At 31.9% G+C, this 18,999-nt stretch overlaps 1 protein-coding gene across 2 annotated transcripts in view; it reads right to left on the bottom strand.

Moving 5' to 3' along the window:
* Positions 1-625: 625 nt before the first annotated feature.
* enpp2 (ectonucleotide pyrophosphatase/phosphodiesterase 2) overlaps positions 626-18,999 on the bottom strand; it is a 40,807-nt gene continuing 22,433 nt past the window's right edge. The window contains exons 19-25 of one of the 2 annotated variants that reach the window (XM_034609889.1): positions 17,659-17,794; positions 17,116-17,255; positions 16,077-16,212; positions 15,574-15,651; positions 15,345-15,477; positions 14,559-14,712; positions 626-930 (exon numbers count right to left, since the gene is read on the bottom strand). In XM_034609889.1, the coding sequence (XP_034465780.1) occupies positions 760-930; positions 14,559-14,712; positions 15,345-15,477; positions 15,574-15,651; positions 16,077-16,212; positions 17,116-17,255; positions 17,659-17,794 (948 nt within the window). In that variant the 3' untranslated portion in view covers positions 626-759. The remainder of the gene's footprint in view (positions 931-14,558; positions 14,713-15,344; positions 15,478-15,573; positions 15,652-16,076; positions 16,213-17,115; positions 17,256-17,658; positions 17,795-18,999) is intronic. The other variant, XM_034609890.1, reaches the window with a different exon arrangement.

Genomic DNA, 18,999 nt, shown 5'->3' with positions numbered 1-18,999 from the left:
TTTGTGCTGCAATAAAGATTAATAAATGTTATGTTTTTCACACAGGAAATATTGTGCTCTACAAATTAGCTTGGATTTATGTTTGTACAGGTTCTTTAAAGAGAATATAATGGGTATATCTGCAGTATATGTATGTGACTAGTTGTTATATGGCTTGCAGATTGGGTCCCCTAACAAGTTGTTGTGGCCATGCTGCTGGTGATTTCACTTTTTGTCATGAGTAGCATAGAAGGAAACAGCATACATTTTACAGGGCAGATTATTATCAACCTCAACCACCTGATATTAACACAGTATGGCACAAATGTACAGATTTAATCCGAACCATTGACTTAATTATTATTATTATTTCTTGGGGCTTGAAACTTGATTCTAAAATAAGATTAACCCTGTGTTGGAATCCCAGAATAATATGTATGTCGGGACTCCTTCTGTGGCTGTCCTTAATTTGAATGTGTCTTTCTGTTTGATTTACTTGAATGCGAGTTGGAAGTTGATTAAATTTGAGAGTCAAACCTGAAACAATAACACAGAGCAGCAGAAATGTTTTGCTGTCCTGCTGCTAAACAGTTAAAATGGCTTAGAGGAATCCAAATGCTCAGTGAAAGGGAGAACAGCTGCAGATGGCAGCAACAGTGCCCAGGGAGAGAAGAAGCTAGTGTAGGTCAGTGTAGACAATCCCATTTCTTCCTTGTACCACATACATCCACCACGGCTGAAAAAGATCAGTAACATTAGCATTAACAGAGTGCTCAGAGATCAGATCTCGCTCTCGTAAGTGTGCATGTAAGTTTTGAGCGAGAGGATTTCAGCGTAGCTCCGGGTGGTTCTGCGGTACAGGTCCAGGCCTGTCAAGAGCTCCACGTCTCTGACCCGAGCTGTATGCATCTTCATCAGGTCCTCCACCCAGCGGGACTCCTCCTCTGAGCTCTGGAGGAGGAGGACACAGCATTAGGATTGGGTTTGCTTTTCAAGATTTTACTCAACTGTAATGGCCACACCACCAAGGTCAGTGGAAAAAAACCTCTAACTACAACCTACAGATAGATAAGACATATCACACAATAGATATATTCATAATCTAGAATTAGAAATCTCTCTCTGTCATTATTATTATTAGGGCCCGAGCACCTCCGGTGGGAGGCCCTATTGTATTTCAAAGGATTTGTATTTCCCTTTTGGGGCTTTTTCAGGGCCTAGACATGCTCAAATTGTTACCAAAGTTTGCAGGGAATTCAAAACCCCAAAAAGTAATTGTATTCAGGTGTAATTTGAAATGGGCGTGGAAAAATGGCTCAACAGCGCCATCTAAGGAAAAGCCCCTCAGTTAGCTTTCACCGATCTTCACAAAAATCGTAGCCCAGGTGTATCATGACCAGACAAACAAAAAAGGTCAGGGGTGCAATTGGAAAAAGGCAACAGGAAGCCCGCCATTTTGACTTTAGTGGCCATATTGGCCATTTTCCACATTTTTACTTTGATGTACTTGTCCCAGGGCTTTCATCAGATCAACTTCATATGGAGATGAAAACTACCTCAAAGATCGATTTTTCGTCACATGGTGTGACCGTGGCGTGGCGTCAAAGTTTGATTACACGCCATCAAAACACGAGGTTCTGTATCTTGGACATACGTGGTCCAATCGAATCCAAACTAGACATATAAGACAAGAGTCCCGGCCTGATGACATCTACACATAAATCATGACTTCAAATCACAGCGCCCCCTGGTGGCAACAGGAAATGTCTTGTATTTTGTACGTCTTACACTTGGATGTATTCCTCCTCATCCACTGGCCGCAACCATGTCAAACTGTATCAAACGAGTCTCAAGACATTGATAATGTAGGCATAAGATTACTGGGACTTTTCATCAAATGCCATATTAATGGCGTGGCGTTAAAGTTCATCGACTCGCTGTGACACACGAAATTGCTGTAACTTCCGTGTTCATGGGTCTATCTCCCTCAATGTACATTTGTGTAGCAACAGCCCCCCCTGCAGACATTCATATGGTTTTAAGGAATGGGCGTGGCAAAATAACTGACTAGCGCCCCCTAAAGGGCAGCCCCGGCACCAAGAGTGGCGGACATGTACAAAAAATTAGTTAGGCACATGTGTCTTCTCATAACAAACAATAAAGTATCTTGGATCGAAAAGGTAGAACAAACAGGAAGCCCACCATTTTGACTTTAGTGGCCATATTGGCCATTTGCCACATTTTTAATTTGATGAACTTGTCGTAGGGCTTTCATCAGATCAACTTCATATTGAAATGAGTGTTATCTCAACAAGATGGAGATGTAAACTACCTCGGTATATTTGATTTTATCACGCGGTTTGACCGTGACGTGGCGTTAAAGTTTGATGAGTCAAATCAAAATGATTGAGCTGCACCTGCAATATTAGTCACCAGAGGGCAGTGTAAGACCATGGTCTTCCCAAGGCACAAATCTTCTTCCCCAGGGCTGAAGAGTTCGTTCACACATTGTTAATATGTTGCAAACTAAATTAAACTTACGGATGTTTGTCAATTAATGTTGAGAGATAACTTAAATTCACGATTAAGAGTAAAATTTAAAAAAATGTAAGTGTACGTTACACGCCCTGTGGCGGAGAATTTTGATGTTTCGCCAAACAATAGGGATTTATTTATAACTCCTCTGTGCATTGTTCCATCAGCATCAAACCTCATTCACACATTCACAGTCCCACCCTGATCAGATCCATGTGTCAATATTGACTCGTTGTCAAAGCCCCCCTAATAAATACTTTCAGTTACTTTTAGTTACTTAACGTTTTAGTTACTTTTCGTTACTTTTCGTTACGTTACGTTACTTTACGTTACGTTACTTTACGTTACGTTACTTTACGTTACGTTACTTTTAGTTACGTTACTTTTAGTTACTTTTAGTTGGTTTACTTTTAGTTACTTTTAGTTACTTTTAGTTACTTTTAGTTACGTTACGTTGCTTTACGTTACTTTTCGTTACTTTTAGTTACGTTACGTTACGTTACGTTACTTTTCATTACTTTTAGTTACTTTACGTTACTTTTAGTTACTTTACGTTACTTTACGTTACTTTTAGTTACGTAACATTACGTTACGTTACGTTACGTTATGTTACTTTTCGTTACGTAACATTACGTTACGTTACTTTTCGTTACTTTTAGTTACTTTACGTTACTTTACGGACTTTCGTCCGTCTGTCTGTCTGTATTTTTTGGGACGGACAGACGGACGGATTTTATTTTTTTTATTTTTGTTCGTCCGTCTGTCTGTCCGTATTATTATTTTTTTTTTGGACGGACAGACGGACGGATTTTATTTATTTATTTTTTTCGTCTGTTTGTCTGTCCGCATTATTTTTATTTTTTTTGGGACGGACAGACGGACGGATTTTCGTCCATCTGTCTGTCCGTATTTTTTTTTTTTTTTGGGATGGAGACGGACGGATTTTATTTTTTTTAATTTTTTTCGTCCGTCTGTGCATTATTTTTTATTTTTTTGGGACGGACAGACGGACGGATTTTATTTTTTTTATTTTTGTCGTCTGTTTGTCTGTCCGCATTATTTATTTTTTTCCAAATCCAGACAGACAGATTTTTTTTTTTCGTCTGTTTGTCTGTCTGTATTTTTTTTTTTTGGGGACGGACAGACGGACGGACGAAAATCCGTCCGTCTAAAAAGTAACTAAAGTACAAAAGTAACTAAAAAGTAACTAAAAGTACAAAAGTAACTAAAAGTACAAAAGTAACTAAAAAGTAACTAAAAGTACAAAAGTAACTAAAAAGTACAAAAGTAACTAAAAGTACAAAAGTAACTAAAAAGTAACTAAAAGTACAAAAGTAACTAAAAGTACAAAAGTAACTAAAAGTACAAAAGTAACTAAAAAGTAACTAAAAGTACAAAAGTAACTAAAAAGTACAAAAGTAACTAAAAGTACAAAAGTAACTAAAAAGTAACTAAAAGTACAAAAGTAACTAAAAGTACAAAAGTAACTAAAAAGTAACTAAAAGTACAAAAGTAACTAAAAAGTACAAAAGTAACTAAAAGTACAAAAGTAACTAAAAAGTAACTAAAAGTACAAAAGTAACTAAAAGTACAAAAGTAACTAAAAAGTAACTAAAAGTACAAAAGTAACTAAAATGTTAAAAAAAAAATTTGGGACGGACAAATGGACAGATTTTATTTATTTATTTATATTTCGTCCGTCTGTCTGTCCGCATTATTATTTTTTTTTTTGGGACGGACAGACGGACGGATTTATGTCCATCTGTCTGTTCGTATTTTTTTTATTTTTTTGGGACAGACAGACGGACGGATTTAATTTTTTTTTTTTTTTTCGTCCGTCTGTCCGCATTATTTTTATTTTTTTTGGGACGGACAGACGGACGGATTTTCGTCCATCTGTCTGTCCGTATTTTTTTTTTTTTTTGGGATGGAGACGGACGGATTTTATTTTTTTTAATTTTTTTCGTCCGTCTGTGCATTATTTTTTATTTTTTTGGGACGGACAGACGGACGGATTTTATTTTTTTTATTTTTTTCGTCTGTTTGTCTGTCTGTATTTTTTTTTTTTGGGGACGGACAGACGGACGGACGAAAATCCGTCCGTCTAAAAAGTAACTAAAGTACAAAAGTAACTAAAAGTACAAAAGTAACTAAAAGTACAAAAGTAACTAAAAAGTAACTAAAAGTACAAAAGTAACTAAAAAGTACAAAAGTAACTAAAAGTACAAAAGTAACTAAAAGTACAAAAGTAACTAAAAGTAACTAAAAGTACAAAAGTAACTAAAAAGTACAAAAGTAACTAAAAGTACAAAAGTAACTAAAAAGTAACTAAAAGTACAAAAGTAACTAAAAGTACAAAAGTAACTAAAAAGTAACTAAAAGTACAAAAGTAACTAAAAGTACAAAAGTAACTAAAAAGTAACTAAAAGTACAAAAGTAACTAAAAAGTACAAAAGTAACTAAAAAGTACAAAAGTAACTAAAAGTACAAAAGTAACTAAAAAGTAACTAAAAGTACAAAAGTAACTAAAAGTACAAAAGTAACTAAAAAGTAACTAAAAGTACAAAAGTAACTAAAAGTACAAAAGTAACTAAAAAGTAACTAAAAGTACAAAAGTAACTAAAAAGTACAAAAGTAACTAAAAGTACAAAAGTAACTAAAAAGTAACTAAAAGTACAAAAGTAACTAAAAAGTACAAAAGTAACTAAAAGTACAAAAGTAACTAAAAAGTAACTAAAAGTACAAAAGTAACAAACGTTAAAAAAAAAATTTGGGACGGACAAATGGACAGATTTTATTTATTTATTTATATTTCGTCCGTCTGTCTGTCCGCATTATTATTTTTTTTTAGGGACGGACAGACGGACGGATTTATGTCCATCTGTCTGTCCGTTTTTTTTTGGGACGGACAGACGGACGGATTTTATTTTTTTTATTTTTGTCGTCTCTTTGTCTGTCCGCATTATTTATTTTTTTCCAAATCCAGACGGACGGATTTTATTTTTTTTTTTTTTTCGTCTGTTTGTCTGTCTGTATTTTTTTTTTTTGGGGACGGACAGACGGACGGACGAAAATCCGTCCGTCTAAAAAGTAACTAAAGTACAAAAGTAACTAAAAAGTAACTAAAAGTACAAAAGTAACTAAAAGTACAAAAGTAACTAAAAGTACAAAAGTAACTAAAAAGTAACTAAAAGTACAAAAGTAACTAAAAGTACAAAAGTAACTAAAAAGTAACTAAAAGTACAAAAGTAACTAAAAGTACAAAAGTAACTAAAAAGTAACTAAAACTACAAAAGTAACTAAAAAGTACAAAAGTAACTAAAAAGTACAAAAGTAACTAAAAGTACAAAAGTAACTAAAAAGTAACTAAAAGTACAAAAGTAACTAAAAAGTACAAAAGTAACTAAAAGTACAAAAGTAACTAAAAAGTACAAAAGTAACTAAAAGTACAAAAGTAACTAAAAAGTAACTAAAAGTACAAAAGTAACTAAAAAGTACAAAAGTAACTAAAAGTACAAAAGTAACTAAAAAGTAACTAAAAGTACAAAAGTAACTAAAAGTACAAAAGTAACTAAAAAGTACAAAAGTAACTAAAAGTACAAAAGTAACTAAAAAGTAACTAAAAGTACAAAAGTAACTAAAACGTTAAAAAAAAAATTTGGGACGGACAAATAGACAGATTTTATTTATTTATATTTCGTCCGTCTGTCTGTCCGCATTATTTTTATTTTTTTTGGGACGGACAGACGGACGGATTTATGTCCATCTGTCTGTCTGTATTTTTTTTATTTTTTTGGGACAGACAGACGGACGGATTTAATATTTTTTTTTTTTTCGTCCGTCTGTCCGCATTATTTTTATTTTTTTTGGGACGGACAGACGGACGGATTTTCGTCCATCTGTCTGTCCGTATTTTTTTTTTTTTTTGGGATGGAGACGGACGGATTTTATTTTTTAAATTTTTTTTCGTCCGTCTGTGCATTATTTTTTATTTTTTTGGGACGGACAGACGGACGGATTTTATTTTTTTTATTTTTGTCGTCTGTTTGTCTGTCCGCATTATTTATTTTTTGGGGACGGACAGACGGACGGACGAAAATCCGTCCGTCTAAAAAGTAACTAAAGTACAAAAGTAACTAAAAAGTAACTAAAAGTACAAAAGTAACTAAAAAGTAACTAAAAGTACAAAAGTAACTAAAAAGTACAAAAGTAACTAAAAGTACAAAAGTAACTAAAAAGTAACTAAAAGTACAAAAGTAACTAAAAAGTACAAAAGTAACTAAAAGTACAAAAGTAACTAAAAAGTAACTAAAAGTACAAAAGTAACTAAAAGTACAAAAGTAACTAAAAAGTACAAAAGTAACTAAAAGTACAAAAGTAACTAAAAAGTAACTAAAAGTACAAAAGTAACTAAAACGTTAAAAAAAAAATTTGGGACGGACAAATGGACAGATTTTATTTATTTATTTATGTTTCGTCCGTCTGTCTGTCCGCATTATTTTTATTTTTTTTGGGACGGACAGACGGACGGATTTTCGTCCATCTGTCTGTCCGTATTTTTTTTTTTTTTTGGGATGGAGACGGACGGATTTTATTTTTTAAATTTTTTTTCGTCCGTCTGTGCATTATTTTTTATTTTTTTGGGACGGACAGACGGACGGATTTTATTTTTTTTATTTTTGTCGTCTGTTTGTCTGTCCGCATTATTTATTTTTTGGGGACGGACAGACGGACGGACGAAAATCCGTCCGTCTAAAAAGTAACTAAAGTACAAAAGTAACTAAAAAGTAACTAAAAGTACAAAAGTAACTAAAAAGTAACTAAAAGTACAAAAGTAACTAAAAAGTACAAAAGTAACTAAAAGTACAAAAGTAACTAAAAAGTAACTAAAAGTACAAAAGTAACTAAAAAGTACAAAAGTAACTAAAAGTACAAAAGTAACTAAAAAGTAACTAAAAGTACAAAAGTAACTAAAAGTACAAAAGTAACTAAAAAGTACAAAAGTAACTAAAAGTACAAAAGTAACTAAAAAGTAACTAAAAGTACAAAAGTAACTAAAACGTTAAAAAAAAAATTTGGGACGGACAAATGGACAGATTTTATTTATTTATTTATGTTTCGTCCGTCTGTCTGTCCGCATTATTTTTATTTTTTTTGGGACGGACAGACGGACGGATTTTCGTCCATCTGTCTGTCCGTATTTTTTTTTTTTTTTTGGGATGGAGACGGACGGATTTTATTTTTTAAATTTTTTTTCGTCCGTCTGTGCATTATTTTTTATTTTTTTGGGACGGACAGACGGACGGATTTTATTTTTTTTATTTTTGTCGTCTGTTTGTCTGTCCGCATTATTTATTTTTTTCCAAATCCTTCCAAGTACTTTTAGTTACTTTTGTACTTTTAGTTACTTTTGTACTTTTAGTTACTTTTGTACTTTTTAGTTACTTTTGTACTTTTAGTTACTTTTTAGTTACTTTTGTACTTTTAGTTACTTTTGTACTTTTAGTTACTTTTGTACTTTTAGTTACTTTTGTACTTTTAGTTACTTTTGTACTTTTTAGTTACTTTTGTACTTTTAGTTACTTTTTAGTTACTTCTGTACTTTTAGTTACTTTTGTACTTTTAGTTACTTTTTAGTTACTTTTGTACTTTTAGTTACTTTTGTACTTTTAGTTACTTTTTAGTTACTTCTGTACTTTTAGTTACTTTTGTACTTTTAGTTACTTTTTAGTTACTTTTGTACTTTTAGTTACTTTTGTACTTTTAGTTACTTTTTAGTTACTTTTGTACTTTTAGTTACTTTTGTACTTTTAGTTACTTTTGTGCTTTTAGTTACTTTTTAGTTACTTTTGTACTTTTAGTTACTTTTTAGTTACTTTTGTACTTTTAGTTACTTTTTAGACGGACGGATTTTCGTCCGTCCGTCTGTCCGTCCCCAAAAAAAAAAAAAAATACGGACAGACAAACAGACGAAAAAAAAAAAAAAATTAAATCCGTCCGTCTGTCCGACCCAAAAAAATTAAAAAAATACGGACAGACAGATGGACATAAATCCGTCTGTCTGTCCATCCCAAAAAAAAATAAAATAATGCGGACAGACAGACGGACGAAAAAAAAAAAAAAAAATTAAATCCGTCCGTCTGTCCGTCCCAAAAAAATAAAAAAAATACGGACAGACAGATGGACGAAAATCCGTCCGTCTGTCCGTCCCAAAAAAAAAAAAAATAATGCGGACAGACAGACGGACGAAAAAAAAAAAAAAAATTAAATCCGTCCGTCTGTCCCAAAAAAATAAAAAAAATACGGACAGACAGATGGACATAAATCCGTCCGTCTGTCTGTCCCAAAAAAAAAAAAAAAATGCGGACAGACAGACGAAATATAAATAAATAAATAAAATCTGTCCATTTGTCCGTCCCAAATTTTTTTTTTTACTTTTTAGTTACTTTTGTACTTTTAGTTACTTTTTAGTTACTTTTGTACTTTTAGTTACTTTTGTACTTTTAGTTACTTTTGTACTTTTAGTTACTTTTGTACTTTTAGTTACTTTTTAGTTACTTTTGTACTTTTAGTTACTTTTTAGTTACTTTTGTACTTTTAGTTACTTTTGTACTTTTAGTTACTTTTTAGTTACTTTTGTACTTTTAGTTACTTTTGTACTTTTTAGTTACTTTTGTACTTTTAGTTACTTTTGTACTTTTAGTTACTTTTTAGTTACTTTTGTACTTTTAGTTACTTTTGTACTTTTAGTTACTTTTAGTTACTTTTGTACTTTTAGTTACTTTTTAGTTACTTTTGTACTTTTAGTTACTTTTGTACTTTTAGTTACTTTTGTACTTTTTAGTTACTTTTGTACTTTTAGTTACTTTTGTACTTTTAGTTACTTTTTAGTTACTTTTGTACTTTTAGTTACTTTTTAGTTACTTTTGTACTTTTAGTTACTTTTTAGTTACTTTTTAGTTACTTTTGTACTTTTAGTTACTTTTTAGTTACTTTTGTACTTTTAGTTACTTTTTAGACGGACGGATTTTCGTCCGTCCGTCTGTCCGTCCCCAAAAAAATTTAAAAAATACGGACAGACAGATGGACATAAATCCGTCTGTCTGTCCGTCCCAAAAAAAAAAAAAATAATGCGGACAGACAGACGGACGAAAAAAAAAAAAAAAATTAAATCCGTCCGTCTGTCCGTCCCAAAAAAATAAAAAAAATACGGACAGACAGATGGACGAAAATCCGTCCGTCTGTCCGTCCCAAAAAAAAAAAAAATAATGCGGACAGACAGACGGACGAAAAAAAAAAAAAAAAATTAAATCCGTCCGTCTGTCTGTCCCAAAAAAATAAAAAAAATACGGACAGACAGACGAAATATAAATAAATAAATAAAATCTGTCCATTTGTCCGTCCCAAATTTTTTTTTTTACTTTTTAGTTACTTTTGTACTTTTAGTTACTTTTTAGTTACTTTTGTACTTTTAGTTACTTTTGTACTTTTAGTTACTTTTGTACTTTTAGTTACTTTTTAGTTACTTTTGTACTTTTAGTTACCTTTGTACTTTTAGTTACTTTTTAGTTACTTTTGTACTTTTAGTTACTTTTTAGTTACTTTTGTACTTTTAGTTACTTTTGTACTTTTAGTTACTTTTTAGTTACTTTTGTACTTTTAGTTACTTTTGTACTTTTTAGTTACTTTTGTACTTTTTAGTTACTTTTGTACTTTTAGTTACTTTTTAGTTACTTTTGTACTTTTAGTTACTTTTGTACTTTTAGTTACTTTTTAGTTACTTTTGTACTTTTAGTTACTTTTGTACTTTTTAGTTACTTTTGTACTTTTAGTTACTTTTTAGTTACTTTTGTACTTTTAGTTACTTTTGTACTTTTAGTTACTTTTGTACTTTTTAGTTACTTTTGTACTTTTAGTTACTTTTTAGTTACTTTTGTACTTTTAGTTACTTTTGTACTTTTAGTTACTTTTTAGTTACTTTTGTACTTTTAGTTACTTTTGTACTTTTTAGTTACTTTTGTACTTTTAGTTACTTTTTAGTTACTTTTGTACTTTTAGTTACTTTTGTACTTTTAGTTACTTTTTAGTTACTTTTGTACTTTTAGTTACTTTTTAGTTACTTTTGTACTTTTAGTTACTTTTGTACTTTTAGTTACTTTTTAGTTACTTTTGTACTTTTAGTTACTTTTGTACTTTTTAGTTACTTTTGTACTTTTTAGTTACTTTTGTACTTTTAGTTACTTTTTAGTTACTTTTGTACTTTTAGTTACTTTTGTACTTTTAGTTACTTTTTAGTTACTTTTGTACTTTTTAGTTACTTTTGTACTTTTAGTTACTTTTTAGTTACTTTTGTACTTTTAGTTACTTTTGTACTTTTAGTTACTTTTGTACTTTTTAGTTACTTTTGTACTTTTAGTTACTTTTTAGTTACTTTTTAGTTACTTTTGTACTTTTAGTTACTTTTGTACTTTTTAGTTACTTTTGTACTTTTAGTTACTTTTTAGTTACTTTTGTACTTTTAGTTACTTTTGTACTTTTTAGTTACTTTTGTACTTTTAGTTACTTTTTAGTTACTTTTGTACTTTTAGTTACTTTTGTACTTTTAGTTACTTTTTAGTTACTTTTGTACTTTTAGTTACTTTTTAGTTACTTTTGTACTTTTAGTTACTTTTTAGTTACTTTTGTACTTTTAGTTACTTTTGTACTTTTAGTTACTTTTTAGTTACTTTTGTACTTTTAGTTACTTTTGTACTTTTTAGTTACTTTTGTACTTTTTAGTTACTTTTGTACTTTTAGTTACTTTTTAGTTACTTTTGTACTTTTAGTTACTTTTGTACTTTTAGTTACTTTTTAGTTACTTTTGTACTTTTAGTTACTTTTGTACTTTTTAGTTACTTTTGTACTTTTAGTTACTTTTTAGTTACTTTTGTACTTTTAGTTACTTTTGTACTTTTAGTTACTTTTGTACTTTTTAGTTACTTTTGTACTTTTAGTTACTTTTTAGTTACTTTTGTACTTTTAGTTACTTTTGTACTTTTTAGTTACTTTTGTACTTTTAGTTACTTTTTAGTTACTTTTGTACTTTTAGTTACTTTTGTACTTTTTAGTTACTTTTGTACTTTTAGTTACTTTTTAGTTACTTTTGTACTTTTAGTTACTTTTGTACTTTTTAGTTACTTTTGTACTTTTAGTTACTTTTTAGTTACTTTTGTACTTTTAGTTACTTTTGTACTTTTAGTTACTTTTTAGTTACTTTTGTACTTTTAGTTACTTTTGTACTTTTTAGTATGACTGTTTTTCTTGTTTCAATCAGTGCAGCTGGAGAGTGAAACAACGTGGTATGATACTTATGACAGACAGATGGACATAAATCCGTCTGTCTGTCCGTCCCAAAAAAAATAATAATAATGCGGACAGACAGACGGACGAAAATCCGTCCGTCTGTCCGTCCCAAAAAAAAAAATAATAATGCGGACAGACAGACGAAATATAAATAAATAAATAAAATCTGTCCATTTGTCCGTCCCAAATTTTTTTTTTTACTTTTTAGTTACTTTTTAGTTACTTTTGTACTTTTAGTTACTTTTGTACTTTTAGTTACTTTTGTACTTTTAGTTACTTTTTAGTTACTTTTGTACTTTTAGTTACTTTTGTACTTTTAGTTACTTTTTAGTTACTTTTGTACTTTTAGTTACTTTTTAGTTACTTTTGTACTTTTAGTTACTTTTGTACTTTTAGTTACTTTTTAGTTACTTTTGTACTTTTAGTTACTTTTGTACTTTTTAGTTACTTTTGTACTTTTTAGTTACTTTTGTACTTTTAGTTACTTTTTAGTTACTTTTGTACTTTTAGTTACTTTTGTACTTTTAGTTACTTTTTAGTTACTTTTGTACTTTTTAGTTACTTTTGTACTTTTAGTTACTTTTTAGTTACTTTTGTACTTTTAGTTACTTTTGTACTTTTAGTTACTTTTGTACTTTTTAGTTACTTTTGTACTTTTAGATACTTTTTAGTTACTTTTTAGTTACTTTTGTACTTTTAGTTACTTTTGTACTTTTTAGTTACTTTTGTACTTTTAGTTACTTTTTAGTTACTTTTGTACTTTTAGTTACTTTTGTACTTTTTAGTTACTTTTGTACTTTTAGTTACTTTTTAGTTACTTTTGTACTTTTAGTTACTTTTTAGTTACTTTTGTACTTTTAGTTACTTTTGTACTTTCAGTTACTTTTGTACTTTTTAGTTACTTTTGTACTTTTAGTTACTTTTTAGTTACTTTTGTACTTTTAGTTACTTTTGTACTTTTTAGTTACTTTTGTACTTTTAGTTACTTTTGTACTTTTTAGTTACTTTTGTACTTTTAGTTACTTTTTAGTTACTTTTGTACTTTTAGTTACTTTTGTACTTTTTAGTTACTTTTGTACTTTTAGTTACTTTTTAGTTACTTTTGTACTTTTAGTTACTTTTGTACTTTTAGTTACTTTTTAGTTACTTTTGTACTTTTAGTTACTTTTTAGTTACTTTTGTACTTTTAGTTACTTTTGTACTTTTAGTTACTTTTTAGTTACTTTTGTACTTTTAGTTACTTTTGTACTTTTTAGTTACTTTTGTACTTTTAGTTACTTTTGTACTTTTTAGTATGACTGTTTTTCTTGTTTCAATCAGTGCAGCTGGAGAGTGAAACAACGTGGTATGATACTTATGACAGACAGATGGACATAAATCCGTCTGTCTGTCCGTCCCAAAAAAAATAATAATAATGCGGACAGACAGACGGACGAAAATCCGTCCGTCTGTCCGTCCCAAAAAAAATAATAATAATGCGGACAGACAGACGAAATATAAATAAATAAATAAAATCTGTCCATTTGTCCGTCCCAAATTTTTTTTTTTACTTTTTAGTTACTTTTGTACTTTTAGTTACTTTTGTACTTTTAGTTACTTTTGTACTTTTAGTTACTTTTTAGTTACTTTTGTACTTTTAGTTACTTTTGTACTTTTTAGTATGACTGTTTTTCTTGTTTCAATCAGTGCAGCTGGAGAGTGAAACAACGTGGTATGATACTTATGACAGACAGATGGACATAAATCCGTCTGTCTGTCCGTCCCAAAAAAAATAATAATAATGCGGACAGACAGACGGACGAAAATCCGTCCGTCTGTCCGTCCCAAAAAAAAAAATAATAATGCGGACAGACAGACGAAATATAAATAAATAAATAAAATCTGTCCATTTGTCCGTCCCAAATTTTTTTTTTTTACTTTTTAGTTACTTTTGTACTTTTAGTTACTTTTTAGTTACTTTTGTACTTTTAGTTACTTTTGTACTTTTAGTTACTTTTGTACTTTTAGTTACTTTTTAGTTACTTTTGTACTTTTAGTTACTTTTGTACTTTTAGTTACTTTTTAGTTACTTTTGTACTTTTAGTTACTTTTGTACTTTTTAGTTACTTTTGTACTTTTAGTTACTTTTTAGTTACTTTTGTACTTTTAGTTACTTTTGTACTTTTAGTTACTTTTTAGTTACTTTTGTACTTTTAGTTACTTTTGTACTTTTTAGTTACTTTTTAGTTACTTTTGTACTTTTAGTTACTTTTGTACTTTTAGTTACTTTTTAGTTACTTTTGTACTTTTAGTTACTTTTTAGTTACTTTTGTACTTTTAGTTACTTTTTAGTTACTTTGTACTTTTAGTTACTTTTTAGACGGACGGATTTTCGTCCGTCCGTCTGTCCGTCCCCAAAAAAAAAAAATACGGACAGACAAACAGACGAAAAAAATAAATAAATAAAATCCGTCCGTCTGTCCGTCCAAAAAAAAAAAAATAATGCGGACAGACAAACAGACGAAAAAAATAAATAAAATCTACTTTACTTTTTAGACGGACGGACGAAAATCCATCCGTCTAAAAAGTAACTAAAAGTACAAAAGTAACTAAAAAGTAACTAAAAGTACAAAAGTAACTAAAAGTACAAAAGTAACTAAAAAGTAACTTTCAAATGGGATCTGGAAATGTGAGGGTGAAATAAAAGATGTGATGTTGCTTACGTTGCAGGTCTCATCATTGCTGGGTCTGTGTGGCAGGATGAATGCTGCGCTGCTCAGCGGGCCGCTACATGTGTCTGCAGCCTGAGTGAAGTCTAAGCAGCTGGTCAGGACCACAAAGTAGTGTGTTGGGATGGGAATTGTTCCACTTACATACCTGCAATAAAGATAAAGAACACAAATTAAAACTTCATGAGAAGTTTTCATAATATGTTAATTATAGTGTGTTCTGGCTCATCACATTTCTGTTGGCTGTATTAATATGAAAACAATAATGGTAATGCATGGGTGATATTGTTAGTTATATTATTATTAGTAGTAGTAGTAGTATTATCATTATTAGTAGTATTATATTAACTTTGCAAGACAAGAGACATTACTACTACTACTACGACTACTACTACTACTACTAATAATAATAATAATAATAATAATAATAATTGCATTTATTAATATTTGTCCTTGTCTAGTCGCAAATAAATATTATTTAGATAATAGATAATAATGTCAACAATAACAGTGATCAATAATAATGCTTATTGTCATTAAGTTGTCCACTGGTGGCAAAGCAGAATCAGGTCAACACCTGGGGAGACTCCAGAACCGGTCGGCAGAGTTATTCAGGTGGGTTATTGTTTCATTTTGTTGTTGTGGATATGATATTTTTTTACAATTCTTTATATTTTAAAACTAATGAAATAGTTTGGACTGAATTCTACGCCTCAAAAACTGAACAAAAAGATGAAAATGTGTGTAGCTGCTGAAATCAAGGATGTTGGATGTTCTTACTCTTTAATCTTTTCTGCCGAGTCCCTGACACCATCATAGTTGTAGTCAAATATGGGCCCAATGAGTATGTTCACTCCGTTTCTCTCAGTGGCATATCTCTTCACCAGTGCTCTCTGGAAGTAGCCCCAGATTCCTGCGGCAGTGAGAAACAAGCAAAGAGGATGTGGTGATGAAACATAAGTTTGAGCAGGATTCCACTCACATATCACAGGGAAAAAAACACACTTACTCTTGAATGCAGGATACATGGGAACCGTGTTGGTGATAAGGACAGCATCATATTTTTTGTCTATCGTTGAGGATAATTCTGTCAATAAAGAAAAAGAAAGACTTACAAACTGTGTAATGTTCTCAGATCTAATATCCCAATGTTTGAACTGAATATAAAGCTGAGTCCCAGACTGTGAAAATGTAATTTTATGGCTAGTGCAGAATATTTGTTTAAAACTATTAAGCAAACAAATCACAGACTTGGTTTTAGACAGCAACTTGTATAATTTTAAACAAAAAACTTTTTTCTTGTGTGATCTTAAAATTGACATTTTGTCCATTGGTCCACACTCAACCCACATGAAAGTAAAAGTATTATTTTGGTTTTCACTTCATCATTGTGGATAATTGACAATAGATGAATGTTCAAACTGTAAATTTTGCAACACAATAAATTGGTCTGAATACTTTCTGAAGTCCCTTCTCTGTATTTAAGCACTGAAGCTGTGCAGGTAAACTTACGTGGTGGATACAGGAAGCCGTACGTGATCTGTCTGTCTGCTCTGTAGTTGGTGCAAGACTGGCTGTAGACTGGAGGGACTCTGGTATCAGGTCTCACACAGTTGGACAGAGCATCTGGCAGAGGAGACACCTCTACCTGGAGGACCACACACACACACACACACACACACACACACACACACACACACACACACACACACACACACACACACACACACACACACACACACACACACAGGGTTGGGTTCATCGTCTGGATACAGGCACAATGCAACTTTCTTTAAAACATAACAAAGAGCTTTTGTTCCACAGCAGGTCATAGGTCTACTGACTTCTGTCATAGATTTAACTGTGTGCGGTTGTCAGTTGTTTAACAGTTGTGTATCTTATCAGAGCAATTGTCTATGAACTGAGAGAGAAGGTACATAGAGGGAAAAAGGTTCAACTGTGCTTTTGCCAGCAGATGGCGCTACTTGAGTTTTGAAAAGCTGTGAATCGTACTGTTGCAGGCACAGACCTGTACAGACCTCAGTTTCATCTTGACAACACTAAGCCACTAGCTGTTTCAAATGCGTCATCATATATTTTAATTAAATAAAACAAACAATAAGTTTGGCAACTGTGTTATTAAGAGAAATATATTCTAAAATCACAACAATATGGGGTGAGAAATCTTTATAGAGTTAATGAACTGCTGTGCATTTAACCTGCAGTCAAATGAACACTCTACTATTACTAGGTGCTAATTTGAGAGATTTGTGGGTGTCAGTCTTTGGACACTCTTTACTTCTCAAACAAGGACATACAATTTTCTATGTATTAATATTCTATGTTGTTTCTGGGTCATCCAGCATATGTCCTTCATAATAAGCATGGCACTAAACAGTTTTCTCCTAAAACTTTTTTTTCTCTCACAAAAATTGGTGACCCACTCACAGGGGCCCTGCGACCCACCATTTGAGAAACACTGGTTCAAAACACAAAGTGAAGACTTAATAACCTTTAAGCAGAGTGTAAAGAGCTACAGGATGCACAGTACCTGTCTGCTGACGGCGTATGATGTCCAGAGGGGCATAGAGAGAGGCTCGCTGTAGCCACTGATGAAGTCACTGTGGTGGAGGATGGAGTATTTGGTACGGAAGAGTACAGCAGGTCGACCGTACGGAAGGTTCCTGCTGTCTGAGAGAGGAGGAGCACAGAGCTTTACAGCAGAGGAGAAACTGTAACAGGAAACTTTTACAGAGTCAAAGAACGAACAGGAACACGTTAAACAGTCAGATGATGCATCTTTGCAAGTGGCTGTTGACACACAGCAGATGTTTGCGACAGGATACGTGATATTATCACATTCAAATAATCTTTTACATATCAGAGTAGACTGGTTATTTAGGGATGGAATTCACTGTGTTTGGAGAAGTACCTATAGAAAAATCTAAGGCAGAAATCTGAAAGGCTGCATCTACATGTTCTGTCCATTTAAAAAGGCAAATGGACCCTGCATGTTTTCATATAACATTGTGTAAGATGAATAACTCTATACAGGACACGTCACACATTTTCAGTAGCATCATGGAAGACTGACCATCAATAGCTTGCCTCAGTCGCTGGTTTAGCTCCTCCACTTTGTTCTGTAAGAGACAGAGCCAGAGTGACTCCAGGTTATAGCCTCGTACAAGGGTCACTTTCAAACCTCTCTGGCCCCTACTTTTTACACGCAACTGCAAAAAGATCGGAGATTGAAACAATCTCTTGCCAGAGATCTTCATGGGAATGACAAACACAGATAAAGTGAAACAGTGTGCCGCAGGGCTGGGTCTTCAATCCAATCCACACTTCAATGCAAGCCACTCAGGTAAATACACTGAGAAGGTTGCCAAAGGTTAATGGGTCAATGAAAAGAGAGATTGTCTCTTTGTATCACATGTTTAGTTTCAGAATGAATGAAGGGAGGTGGAGGTGAAGTGACTCCAGCTCTGCAGCAGAAAGCAAAGAGGCAACAAGCTCATTTCAGTTTTAAAGAAAGCTGAAGAGAAGACACAACAGGGCAATCACATACATCTTCACAAGTCAACAAATGATCACTGCTGATTGGCCCATGCAGATGAGTCTTTTTACAAGTGTGCTGTGTAAAAAGTTCAACTGCACTGCAAAAGAGAAAAGTAAAAAAAAAGACAACATCTGCATTTGAAAACCCTTCTTGTTGTGCTGTATTTGAGATGTTTGATGGTTTGTACTGTTGCTAAAGGTTTCTACCTTTTCCAAGAGTCACACAACGCTCTGCAGAGCATGAGAAGAGCAGCTAACCTCAGTATTTCCAGCATTTCAAATCATCAGTTTGATGCATTAATGGAGTTGAACCAACGCAGGAAGGCCAAAATATTAGGAATGTTTATGATCACTTTACTACTGCAGTGGAATTTGGTTCCTTTTTTCGTTTGAACTAAGATTTTCAATTTCCAGTTTAGAATTTTCAGCTCCAGCACTAACTCCTGGGTCACCTCTGCAGGGTTAATGGTTCCTGAACACAATTCATAAAAAAAAAGAAAAAGAAAACAATCTAACACTCTCTGCAGAGCAGCCAGTAATAACTAATAAGAAGTGTAAGTTAAATATCACTTTTAACAGCCAGAACATGAATATGTCTAAGCACACACTCACAATTGACTCAACGACAGGAAAGGCCCTAACATACACTTTAGGTGAGAAGTTCCTGGAAATAGAAGATGTCCGCGCACACGTCAGCGCTGGCACCAATATTGTTTAAAAGGTATAAAAGCTGTAGTAGACGATGGAATAAACGGACTCTTGCACTGCGATTCAGCCTGTGTTGTTTACGAGAAATCTTCTCCAACAGTGACAGTGAGTAGTGTTTAGTAAAGTTTTCATTATGAGCAAACAACCAAATGGTACTGCAGCAGAACTG

Source organism: Hippoglossus hippoglossus, chromosome 16, assembly GCF_009819705.1.
Source record: "Hippoglossus hippoglossus isolate fHipHip1 chromosome 16, fHipHip1.pri, whole genome shotgun sequence".
Classification (NCBI taxonomy): Eukaryota; Metazoa; Chordata; class Actinopteri; order Pleuronectiformes; family Pleuronectidae; genus Hippoglossus; species Hippoglossus hippoglossus.
Note: the sequence above shows the minus strand (reverse complement) of the source record. Positions and strands in the feature narration are given on the sequence as shown.